This window comes from Anopheles ziemanni, chromosome X (genome assembly GCF_943734765.1).
Source record: "Anopheles ziemanni chromosome X, idAnoZiCoDA_A2_x.2, whole genome shotgun sequence".
NCBI classification, from domain to species: Eukaryota; Metazoa; Arthropoda; class Insecta; order Diptera; family Culicidae; genus Anopheles; species Anopheles ziemanni.
In genome coordinates, this window is record NC_080707.1 from 16,197,878 (window position 1) to 16,211,168 (window position 13,291).

At 43.2% G+C, this 13,291-nt stretch overlaps 1 protein-coding gene across 2 annotated transcripts; it reads right to left on the reverse strand.

The window, feature by feature from the left end:
* Positions 1-8,556: 8,556 nt before the first annotated feature.
* Positions 8,557-12,397, reverse strand: LOC131290368 (solute carrier family 53 member 1). Of its 2 annotated transcripts, XM_058319517.1 has the most exons (6): positions 12,265-12,397; positions 10,606-11,785; positions 10,054-10,248; positions 9,813-9,982; positions 9,451-9,740; positions 8,557-9,377 (listed from the first exon to the last, which is right to left on the reverse strand). In XM_058319517.1, the coding sequence occupies exons 1-6, from the start codon at positions 12,331-12,333 to the stop codon at positions 9,254-9,256; spliced, it is 2,028 nt and encodes a 675-aa protein (XP_058175500.1). In that variant the 5' UTR covers positions 12,334-12,397; the 3' UTR covers positions 8,557-9,253. The 2 variants fall into 2 exon arrangements, with proteins under 2 accessions (XP_058175500.1, XP_058175501.1); XM_058319518.1 differs by lacking the exon at positions 8,557-9,377 and having other exon boundaries at positions 9,447-9,740; positions 10,225-10,227.
* Positions 12,398-13,291: the final 894 nt, after the last annotated feature.

The following is a 13,291-nucleotide window of genomic DNA, read 5'->3' on the forward strand; positions in this document are numbered from 1 at the left end:
TTAAACAGTTGATACTCCATTCAAAAGGGTTTAGTACTACTATGAAGGCATGAAATCATCGCTTAAGTTATCCGGCCCGCACTTTCGGTTTGTTTTGTTGTATAACGTATATTTTGTGTTAATTAGTGCTCACGTTGTTTAGGTACTATTCGTATGATAAGTTTCATTAAATAATTATTGAGTTTCAATGTTTGTCACGATATTTCGCCAGAAGTAGAGGAAAAAGAAAAATGCTTCCTATGCGTTTCGGAGGTTTCGGTGGTGGTGGGCTGAGGCTGTGGGTAGATTTGTGCACCGTCGCCCATGGTGGGGCTCCTTCCCATCGTTTGGTCTACCAAACGTTTCGTTGACGTAAGGAATGAAGTGCGCACTGCTTTGCGGTAGGTCTTAAGACGTTCGAGCCGACTTCTGCTGCCTCCGGACCTCCTCTTGGTGGTGTAACAGCGAAAAAGAGAGGAAACATGGGGAGAGGTGAAATAACATGACGCTAACGGGTCCCTCCCTCCTCCGCCCAAAGCGTCCTGAATCCACCCCTCCACAAGACAAGTGGCGACCGGCACATGAGGTACGCGTCCATCCACCTACATACATACATACGTTCCTCCCTCCGAAAAGGGCTCCATGCAATCATCTCCCCTGCTTTCCGCCCTTATTTCCTCCACCATATGTCTACAGGGTCGAGGGTCTGTGCGCTCGATTACTTCATTTTCGCGACGGACAGTTGCTGAGAGCCCGTCATGTTGTTATTTTCCCGGCGGTTTTGCATCCGACTTTCCCACGTGGTGCAGCGGATTTCTACCTTTCTTAAGCCATTTTTCTCCTTTCCCATTCGTTACCCTGGGCTCATCCAATCGCTAGGGTTGCCATCAAACGTTCATCGCCGATCGACATCAGTTAATATCGCGAGTGAATTAGAAAGCGAAGGAATCGCAAGGAATGAATGATGATGCATAAGCGTATCCTAACGTTATATTTTTGTCAGTTTGAGACCATTACTAATGCATTATTTTTTGTTACATTTTACAAGTTCTCCGTACTGGAGGATTTTTTAAATTCAAAATTGCTCAAAGAGAGGTTGCCCATTTTCGGGCACAGTTTTTATTCCGGTAAAAGAGTAAATGAGGCCCCGGGCTAGATTCTCCTCTTCCTGCTGGTTCACATTTAGCGCCTGAAGCTATGCAAAGCGCGACACATGCATTCGTTTCGAATTTTTGAACGCTAACGGTTCGCTTTAAAGACCATAACGGTTTAAACTAATCACGCAGTGGAGGTTGAATGCGGGTTAATATACTTTTACATGTTAAGTTACTAGTAAGTAAACTATACCACACATGATGGACAGCATGAAACAATGAGTTTAGTCGAAGAAATGAGTTGGAAACGGCGGCGCGCCCGCAGCGAGCGCAGCGAGCGGACTGCGCTAGGTCTACCGAAAAAGAGAGTTTGTTATAGTTTTGAGAAATAAGGGGGGCCCGTGGCCCCCCTCATACCGCACCTGTAGGTTGATTGCGTAGCCGACATTAACGGTACAAACTACGGTGCAAATACTCGTAGGTTGAATTTAACGAATTAATGTATTACCAATTGCATACATTCAGTTTAAACGTCCGCAAGAGGTGTAGCCACGATCGAAAACATGGCGGCCGGGGCCTCATTTACTCTTTTACCAAAAAAAAAATGTTTTCAAGAATAGAACTAAATTAAAATTAGATCAACCGATCAGATCCCTCAGCCGTGCTCGTCCCGAGCTGCCCTCATCCCTAGCTGCCCTCAACCGTGCTCGTCCCGAGCTGCCCTCAACCGTACTCGTCCCGTGCTGCCCTCAACCGTACCCGTCCCGAGCTGCCCTTAACCATGCTCGGGACGAGCTGCCCCAAACCAGAACTCGCCCGAGTTGCCCTGGACCAGAACTTGCCGAGCAGTCCTGGACCAGAACTCGCCCGAGCTGCCCTGAACCCGAACTCGTCCGAGCAGCCCCCAACAAGAACTCGCCCGAGCAGCCCTGGACCAGAACTCGCCCGAGCAGCCCTGAACCAGAACTCGCCCGAGCAGCCCTGAACCACAACTCGTCAGAGCAGCCCTGAACCAGAACTCGCCCGAGCAGCCGTACCCTCCACCTTGCTCGTCCCGTGCTTTTACTTTAAATAAAGTTTCTTTTACTTCAATTTGAGCAAAACTATAAAGCGAAAAATTAAAAGTAATGCGGTATATTTTCTAGTTCGAGAACTTGTCCTTGTCTATCAGCAATTGTAAGACATTTAAAAATCAGTAGGATTAATTAAACTAGACCAAATAGAAGCTCAAAAGTATAGCCACTTAATGAATGTTTTAACATCGGAAAGAATAAGGAAAACAGAAACCTCATTTGAACCACTTTTGCCGACGAACAATCCTTCGGCGATGGACACGCGGCATACATTTTAAGTGAGTTATCGCTCGCTAAGCCACCTTGGAACACCTTTTTGTCACTTCCCCTCTCCTCATGCCGCAGCTGACCCGCTTATTAGTGTACGATCAGCCTTCTCCCGAAGCGCAGCTCTGAATTTTATCCCCTGTACACATATTTTGAAATGGCACAAATTGATTTTTAATGTACCCTGTCATCAATGTGCCGAGTGGGCATCCCCCTCTTGTATCTTCCTTCTCGTCTTCCGTCTCCCGGGCTAAGGGGTTCAACACCTGATGGGGATGCTGGCCGACCGACAACCGCGGAGAACCGGGAACCCCGGGGCGAAAGAAGGGCGAACCAATAAAAAAACCGAATCATAAACCCTCGAGCCCCTCGGCAAGCCACCCCCGTACGCAGGGAGTCATTTTGTTTTCGCGCGCTCGGAAACCGATCAGATGGGGCCGGGAGATGGCCAAATGGGGCCAAATCTTGCGAGACCCAAGATATCATCATCATCAGTCAAATCAGTCCGTGCGGAAGGGTTTGTTTCAGTGGGGTGGAGGTAAGGGTTGAGAGGCGAAAATATTTATCGCTAGTCAACATTTATTCATATTCCTACACACACACACACACACACATGCTCGGACAGGTTTTCTTTAACTCCCAAATGGTCGCCGAGCATCGCTTTGGCGTGGGACCTTTGTTTTGGTTTTTCTTTTTTGTTTTCTGTAGGTCGATTTTTCTCCTCTTATATGCTAACGCTTATGCTACGGGGCACGGGATACAGCGGGGCAGGGGGTGCTGCCGATACGAAATGGTGCGCGGAGTTGGGTCGATATTGAGGAATGCCAGCAACTAATTGTAACAAATGGAAATACACATTTCAGCAATCATACAAAGTTCGTGTCTTTATGGCATAATTATCAACAAAACAGCTTCTTTGCCTTTGTTTGAGATTGTTACAAAGATTCCGGAAGACCTGGTTATCCACTCATCCACAAATCATAAAGATAGATGCAGAACAAATCATAGAAAACTGAACTGAGACTGATTTTAATATAAAACAAGCATTTGGATGTTTGTTTTCTGATATTAAACATGTTTCTTTTCTTCTGAACATTTTAAATATTGAGGGTTAAATATACATTTGTTTTATTCATGAAAACAAAACAGAGTTACAACACTGTGAAATACTATTTGTTCTTCACATTTTACATTTCATTCACAGTCTAACAAACTCTTATTTTATTTTATTTTAATATCTTTGGAAAACTTTTGTTTGGGACCTAATATGTATTTGTTTTATTTTAGGAAAAGAAACCAGAGTGAAAACACTGCGAAATGTTATTTGTTTTTCAAACCGTCCACAACATTCTACATTTCTTTCAGAGCTAAACGAACTCTTATTCTGTTGTAATTGAGTCTGTAAAACAAAAACTATAATTGTGTCTGCGTAAATAAAAAAATTGTTTAACTGAGCAAAAGAAATCAGTTTCTATTTTTATTATTTTCCCAACAAATAACACTAACATTTGGATTTTTGTTTTTGGCAATGATTCAAAATGTGTTCCCGAAGGGTTATAACAACATTCAACATTTCTTCCATATCTTAACTCTTATTTTTTTTAAAAAAAACATCAATCATTCAAAACTGTATTTTTTTTCCTTGGTACTCGTTTTTGATACCATTTTGCATGAAACAAAATGCAATCCAAGGACAAAACTAAATGAAAATCGGATAAATAGCGTTAATCGTTCCACTCGTTTGCAACTGCAGATGTTCTTTTTAATTACTTTTCAACACACACATGTTTGCTCACCTTTCTCTAATTAAATATTTAAAATCAGATCAACCGAGTTCCTTTTTTTTTCTACAACTATTAGTTCAAATGATATGATAATTTATCTTTTTTTCTAACATGATGTCTAAATATATTCTGCTCCAAGCCCAGCCGAACGCTGCTAATTAACTGTATTTAATTTAATTTGCCAATGCCACTTCTAAACTGGGCCGCATGTGGAATTGAGACCATGCAAACATAAAAACCAAATACAATTCCAAATCTCCCACTGGATATGGGAGCATATTTTTCATTCTATGCTAGCTTCGGTCCCACAACCGCGCGGCGGGGCCTGTAAAACTGTAAATGGAAACCGTGGAGCAAAATTTGCATAATTAATACGTTGGTGCTGCATACGTTGCGAGCGGTGAAACCCGAAGCTAATAAAAGCCGCAGCCGCACGCAGCATAAAAGATTCATCAAGCCAGGGATCGATCGTTCGGGCGCGGGCTTCTTGCCCTCTGGAAAGGTTATCTATCTGCGTCGGCGGCGTATCTTGGCGGGCTCGATCACCTGCAGCAAATGCTCCGGTGCACCGTTATGCGGGACTGCCCCTTTTATCCAGTTCTTCCCGGTTTTCGCTTCCCGCCCGCCATCCGGGGTGTTTTTTTAAATTTTTTTTCTGTTTTTCTTATTTACCAAAGCTCGGCCAAGGCTCGCATGGGGCTTCCCGGGTTTCGGTGGGATTCTGCAGATTGATTTTCCAACCGTCATCATCGCGCCCAACGGTGCTACCTGCTACTTAACGCCCGGGTGCTATAATACATTTTAATTAGCACTCGAAAATTATAGAGTTCTATTTTCTATTCTACCCGCTCGCTTTCCCGACGCCCCTTCCGAGGTTCGTTCGAATCGCTTCAATTAAGGCCGGGAGTAAGCTTTCATTAGCCACGCTCCGTGAAATTACCGACCGTTGCCGACACTGTACTAATTCTGGAACCCGCATCCCGCGGACCCGTGGCTTCTTTCTCGCTTCGCTTCCCATCTTTCGGGCGCCCTTTTCTTGTGCCCGGTTTTTCCACGTCCTCTGTCCGATTGTCTTCCACATCCACTAGATGCGCGTTCAAGCGTGTCATCCGTTGCGACACGACCCAACACACACACCTTCGACGATAAAGGGTAATGCTAAGCTGATGATGATCGTCTTACCAGATGATCAAGCTCGCCCGGTATCAGCAAAGAATGTAAACACCGCACTCATTGTAGAGAACCATCTGAAATGGGAAGCGTGTAAACAAAACATTAGGAAAATTGGATTGCATGCTTTGAGAAAACAAACTGACCAACAGAAGCGGATTAAGCGTTCTAGGGTGTCCCAAGCAGCAAAAAGTTTAAGGTCTCGAAAACAAGCAAAACATTTTCCATTCCGCTTTATGTTTCAAAAATTTATTAAATAAAACCACACATTTTTAATAAAGAATGAAATTTAAATTTAAGTACGATTTTCCAAGTACGAGTACGAGTACGAATGTTATTGCATTGAAATGTTTTCATCAGTAAAAGCCTGATTTACAGAGCTTTATTGCATGCGAAACGGTAAATAACTTTTCATGAGAATTATTATCCACGAATATTATTTTCCATGAACTCAATTGTCAAGTAATTTATGTTGTTACTTTTAAATTGAATATTACTTCAAGGTGATTTAAAATTTACAACCGTGAACTGTTTGAAAAAGAAAAGGCAGAAATAATGTGAAGGAAATTTACTATAATTGGAAATGAGCAGGACATTACTTTTACTAATCCTTGTCCATTATCCTTAATCAATCTCATATTTTATCCCAAAACCTCATCACGCATTTGATTAAACAAACAGCTTTATCACAAAATAGCAAAGATAATTCCAATATTGAAATTTAAAAAAATAAATGGGCAAAAATGACGAGGCCCTTGAAAGCTCGGGGCAGCCTCTACTGACCAAGAAACAAACAAACTAGCTAAAACATGAGCTGATCCTTATTGGGGGGTGATATTTAAAACATGTCCATATGTTTTAGTGGTAGAAAATAAGATTACGCTAAATTTTCTTTGTTCTAGTTTTATTTATTTATTGTGGTATGACGGACATTGCCGTATTGTGAGGGTCGACATGCTCTAACAGACTTTTTTGTTCTTAGGGCATTTCCTCCCGGCGGTTAGGCCTTATCCCGGGCTTTCTCGGTTCTTTGTTTTAGTTTTCCTGATTTTAATTTTGAGTTTGCTAATTTATTTCACTTATATAGCTAAATTATAACGAAAATCGCTCGTGTAAATTGATAATTAATTAAATATTGTGTAAAAGATTGTGTTATTCACGCGACAATTCGGCACTCTAAGTTTAAGATTAATATGCAGCCACTTAGTCTGTAAACTGACAAATGTTCTAAGGAAGAAATTACTAGGAAAAAATTGCACAAACCAATACGAATAGCATTTGTTAAGAAAATAAAATACAACCAATTTAAAAACTTTAACCAAAAATTAAAGCACAGCATGCAACAAATTGGGTTTCCCAGTCCGCAACCGGAATGATATTATTCTTAACTTATCCTTTTTGTTCCAAAATGGGAAACCTCAGCGTGCGAGCGAAAAACTTTCCCAGCGAAACAAAACTTCCCATCGGCTGTCAGAGTTAACTTTCGATCGGATTCAGGCACACCTTCCGTGCGTATTGGAAAAGAACGTAAAAGAAGATAAAAATACCTTCAATACGTAAGGATCACTGCAAGCTCACAGCTTCAGGCACTGCCTTTACCGGAAAAAGTTTCGTTCGTCTCGCTGCCAACCAGGAATCATTTCGGGATAAAGTTGAAACCTTCTTTAAAGTATTTCCAGCTTCAGCTTAGATTGTCCGGTTTGCATAAGTTTAGTTCAAAGTTTGCCAACAAACCATCGATTCGTATCTGGGGAAAAGAAGAGATGAAACTAGAATGTTACTAATACAACGCTTGGTAGCTGAATTCAAACCATTCAACCCAGGTGAAGTCAACATGTGTACACAATATACAGGATTTTCAACTGAACGAATGACCACCAACGTTCGGTAATTAGCACCATTTGCTACCGGCAATTAACACTAGCAAGCACACTGCAGCCGGTCGGAGGTGAAATTTCATGCATCAACTCCATATTAACGGTCGGTCACTCCGAACCGTTTCAACCCCGTTTCTTTCAGTTGTAAATCCAGGGCAAAGCAGCAGCACAGAACCCCTAATCATCCTAATGGTGTTAGCACTCGTAATGCGGCGTCGCAGGTGGGCATGAATAGGTCGCGTGCTGCTGTATAACATAATTCATTCCGAGTTGTAGTTTACTGATCAACGAAAATTATTAGTGATAATTGAGTTGTTGTGACACGTCGTCCGTGCACCAACATCGATTCGAGAGTTTGAGTTTTGGTAATAATTAACCTAAGTTGTTCGTGATTGGGAAACAACTCCGCGCTGTCTTAAGCAATCTTACGAATGTTCAAACATATGTTCGAAACGGTGTAACAAAGTTTGGACAATTTACTTACGCTATTTCAACTCTATACAGCCGATAGTTTCTACCGGAATGCAAACATCGTTTACTACGAGATTTTAATTAGTATTTTTATTTAATTCCTCGAGCTAATTTCGCATGCCAACTTTACACGAATGGTGAGAATATCACATATGTTACCTTTTGACGCTTACGTTCTCCCTGTGTAATGCAGTTTTTTGGGGGCGGGGAGGGAGGGGGGGGGTGTAACAAGGTGCAGTATAATGTACACGGTGGTCTAAAAATATTACACTTTTATTCTGGAATGAGCTTACAAAAGAACCACGTACAAAACCACCCTAATCACATTCCAGATCACATACGCGATGATTTGACCAAAATTCTTCATCTCTCTCTATTTGCTCGAATCGGGTAACTTTCGAATGTAAATTGGATTTAGTAAAAACTAAACAATTCGTAGCAGCTTTTCATCAAAATTCGACGGGACAAATGTTTAGGAACGGGGCGGGTTGAAAACGTACGTGAACGGGGGGGTTGAAGTTGATGAAGGTAGAAACTATGGAAACAATCGAAGGTGTTAATAGCAAATGAAAATTCTTTAAGAAGGCAGGCCGTGATTAAACAGATTTTAAATAATACTGCCATCTAGGCGACGTAAAATAAATACCAATTCCATTCAGTAAAAGAAATGAGTCCGTACGTCAACAATGTTTTATGGCAAACGTTTCCGGGACGAAGCATCCCCGTTGGTATATAATAACTACATCAATCGAATCTCTCGCAGCTTGTTTTGCGCACTTCATAAACATGCTCCTAGCTCCGTGGAAGTACACTGCACTATAATCTAACCGTTTTTTTGTGTTAACATTGCACTCACTTTTAAGGTACATTTGGTAAAAAAGGCAACGTGTAAGGCAAAGAACTGGAAGAACCCCAATTTTTGTTGTTGCGCAAGGCATTGTTTGTTACAGCAATTTTCTTTACATTAACTTACTTACTGAGTGGTACGTCATTGTGTGTTTTTTCCAATCAAAGACTTTTTTCTATCGGCTCACGAACTGTACGCAGAAACAAACCTCCAACTGTTTTTCCAATAATTGTGCTTAAAAATATCGTTATAAAGTTCTACACAAAACTTGCGTGATAATCGCAGTTGCAAGAAAGAAAAGTATTGGTATGCAGCAGATTGGCTGGCGTTTGCTTGGGGTTAACCGAGTTTGTAACCAAACCGATACCACGCTAGATGATTGGGGAATGTCGCCTTGTAAGTGTTATTTTAAGTAACATGCGTTACGGTAATGCGCACCAAAGAAATCAAATGTTTAAAAACTGAACAAGCAAGATCAAATGTAGACTTTCGATAAAAAAAAAAAACAATAAGTACAAGCCGGTTATGGATTCGTAAAACTCTATCGTCTATGCGTTCGCTTTGTACTCCAGGTCCAAAAAGGTCCTCGGCAACGCAGTTTAACTTTGAGAAATACCGCTTGGAACAACACACGGGCGTGCGCGTCCCTGGAATCATTCGGCACGGCAAACGGATGTCGAGAAGCGACGCATTAGACATTCTTCGTGGCACCTGGATCGGCCGGCGTTTCGTGCAGTGGTCCTTTGAACGCCGGAAGTAACGGTCTTCGATCATCTTTCATCTTTTTTGGCTTCGGTCGGTTATTCTTGTTGTACCTGCGGGAATGTAAACACAGCGTGAAACAAATTTGCATTTCAAAGGACAGCGGCTCTACAACGTACTACCTACCGATTGACAACACCATCCTCGTCGTCCATCATCTTGAGTATGATCACCTGATCGTTGGAATCGATCGGAGCGATCGAGATATCTCGCACCGCTCGGAACTTGCCGCAGTTGTTGAGGTGCTCGTTCTCGAGACGGAAAAAGTTCCACACGAAACGGCGGAACACCTCGAGCGGGGCCAGTATGGACGTCATCAGGTCGCCGCTGACCAAACCGTTTTCCGTCAGCGCATAGGAAACAATCCAAACAAAGCGCAGCACCAAATCTTCGATGATGGCAAAATAATAGAAAAACTGCAAACAAACAAAGGGAAATTGGCATTATCCAAAAACAAAAACGACCCTTTTCCGGCAGACGGTACTTACTGGCATCGAATAGACTATCTCCTCCCGTAGGAAAGTGTTTTCGCCGGCGTTTTTATCGAACAACCCCCAATCCATTTTGATGTCCCAAGTGTACGCGTAGCAGGACGACACGGCGGAGCTCAAAAGCCACAGCCATAAGAAAACATTCTCAGACGCATCCTCGTACTTGGCTGTCAAGTGGTAAGAGAAGAATGTGTTCCGTTAGTGTGATTTCTGCAAACGAACCAAATTGAATACTCACAGGCATGAGCAGACCGAAGTGTGGCAAAGATTACAACGCAAAACGTAGTGGCGTACTTGCCGGCGTTGACCAGATGCGGGAAAGCTTCCCGGGAGTCACGGTAACGCCGAAGACATTGAGCAAATCGAAACCAAGCGGGTAAGCAGTTCACTAGCGGGCGAATGATGTAACTTTCTTCCATACACTGCCGGGTGTCTGTTGAAAAAGAAAAAATAAAAACACATTTACTTCGATCTTCGAAAGTTTTATCATGGCTGTCGCATTAGTTTAATAAAGGAATTATATGGTGCAAAACAGTTTCAATCATTTCAACATCTTTAAAACTCTTTAAAGGTAGTTCCATTAACGACCATTAACTCTAAAATATTGTTGTGTGTTCCGTAGTGTTACCCCCTGTTAGACTTAAAGTGGTTTTGTAAAGGTTTTATCACAGTACGGATTTTTACTCTTAAGAAAAAATTCTTTATATATCATTAACAGCATCGTTAGAACCATGATAAAGCTTTAAATAGTACTTGGGGTATGATCGTATGATCGAATATTTATACTCACTCCCTGCCTCCAGCCAGTTGCCGTTGGTAACGTAAAAACAGGTGAGGAACTGAAAGTCCAGCAGTGCCGTCACGAGGCTGTTCAGCTGATCCGCCAGCCAGAAATCGGCGAATCCGACGTGAAAAAACGGTGCGGCCACCATGCGCCCGATAGTCCGCAGCAGCCAGAAGCGCGCCTCGTAGCGAAACACGCGCAGCGGGTTTATCAGAAACGCGATCATAATTACGGTCAGCAGCAGCGGGTTCACGTACGGTGGTATGCTCAGGCTGGCGCTGTACAGGAAGCTCAGCAGACTGAGCGTCCACACCACGCCGAAGATGGCGGCCATCTCCATCAGGTGCTGCTCGGACAGATGGTTGCGCGGGTCGAGCTCGAATATGAGCACATGGTTGACACCGGACGAGCGCCAACCGTAGATGTTGACGCCGATGAGAAACACGAACTCAATCAGCAGCAGCGGACCGCGGTAGAGCCGGAATGCAATCTTGAGGTTCTCCCCGGTGGCACTGTCGTGGAACACGGCGGACAGGATGACGGCGACGAACAGCACCACGAAGCTGCCACTGAACAGGCCCACCTTGAAGGTCGTCCACGGGCTCTGCTGTTCGCCGAGGGGCGGCACACGCAACCGCTTCATGGCCCGCTGCCGGTCGCCACCCTCCAACTGCGACGTCACCGTCGACTCGGTGTCGTTGATCAGCTTGTCAATGTCCTTGTTGATGAAGAAATGGCTCATCTCGACGTGCTCCTTCTGATACCGTGCGCCATTGTCCGAGGCGAGGATCTTGTCGTGCTTCTTCAGAATCTTCCGGAAGCCCGTATGGTTGAGGTTCTGGTAGTTCTGCAGCAGAATCAGGCTCAGGTAGAACTCGCTGAACGCGAGCTTCAGCTCCTGCGCCTTCCGGTACGGCAAGTTGATCGGCTTGTGACTGTGGCCTTTGCTTTTGCTCTTCTGCTGGCTTTCGAGCGTGGTGCGGAGCTGGGTGATGAGGGCGGCATACTTGCGCGTCGCCTCCGCCAACTTCTCCGAGTAGAACGTGTTGATCTTCTTCAGCTCCTGATCACAGTAATGGTAGAAATTTTCATCAAAGTTTGCAAAATGCCGCTTGCGCACGTCCTCCTCGACACTGTCCAGCGCCGGTGCTTCCTCGTTGGCTGTGTAGAGCATCGCTTTCATTTCCTACAACAGTCAATATGAAAAATAAATGCACAATGCGGTGAGACTAGTTGCACCTCGCACTGCTGTTCTTTTATCTATTAGGTAGCAAAATATGTATCGTAAAGTTACCATATTTTCGCGTCTATAACATCACATTTTACATCCACAATTGTTTCTTCGAGAATTCGGTATGTTTTCAATAAATATTTAATGAACGGAATGATTGCAAACAGTGTAAAGAAAATAACAAAAATATAGTAAGTAAAGTAAATATATAGCAACGAGACTGTTCGATGAAACTGATATAAATACTATAAATCCAAAGAAATTAATTATGACTGTTATCATCCTTTCTTTGATAACCAGAGATAAAAATCTATTGTTTTACATCAATCATTTTATCAATTACAAACACAACTTTTTTTTAAAAGTAAAATGGTAACGACAGCTATTGGTAACGACTGTAGAACAAGCAAACTATAGTAGAACAATCCCACTACCTCGTAGTTGATGTACTGTTTCCGCCATTCCGGAGTAATGTGGGCGGATAGATGTTCCGCGAACTTCATCCTGCAACCAGTGACCGGGCTTCCACGCCGGCGAGGATGTTTCCCGAGTTTCTAGCACGGCGTGCTCTCCTCCTGCTCTCCGTCACCTCTCCTTTCGCGAGGGGTTGATTTGGGGTGTTTTGTGTGTGCGTTCCGCACTTCCGACGCTTCAGACTATCCGATAAAAAGGTGGAAATCGCACATTAGAGCTCGCGAACCTCCCAGCAGCTAGCGTGTGGCGTGCGGCGAGCACTGTTTGTTTGTTGATATTACACCAGCGTCCGCCCTTTTTTCAGCTCCAGTGCTTCATATGTTCATAGCTGACGTTGCATGTTGCCACCTTGCTGGCGGCGGGAGCGCACTGCTGTAGATTTTCCTTTCCGGCGCGCCAGAAGTGTGTATCAAATTGCACGAGCCGGTCGTTACAGTCTGAAAGACAAATAAAAAGAATTGTAGTATCAGTATTGGAAATGAGAGAAGTCTCAACTAGAGAAGTTTGCATCTTTCCCCCACATTGTCACTTGTTTGTTGTCCAACTAGGGGTCGGCAATGTCCGACCCGCCAACTGATTTTATCCGGTCCGTTTTAACATTTTTGTGCTTCTTCTCAATTCTGAATTGGTTTGTTCAAGAGGTCAGGTTTGTTTGTTCTCCAAAATGAAGATTAAAATTGTTGAACGAATTATTCAATGACCAGGGGACTTTCTCTTGTACTTTTAGTTAGACTTTTTATGTCGTATTCGTATTACTCATCGTTCTTGCAATGCTAAAATCTAAAATGCAGTTGCATTTTAGGTGGTTAACGAACTTCTTATTTTATGTATTTTCCTATCCCGAACCTCTCCGGGGCTCCAAGGTAACTGTTGATAGAAATTAGATTAAATTGATTCGGTAATTAAATTACTTAATTCGAGTAAGATTTTTCGTATGGAACATTTCACACGTGCCGCAAAACACACACATAGGCAAGGGAGGTGATA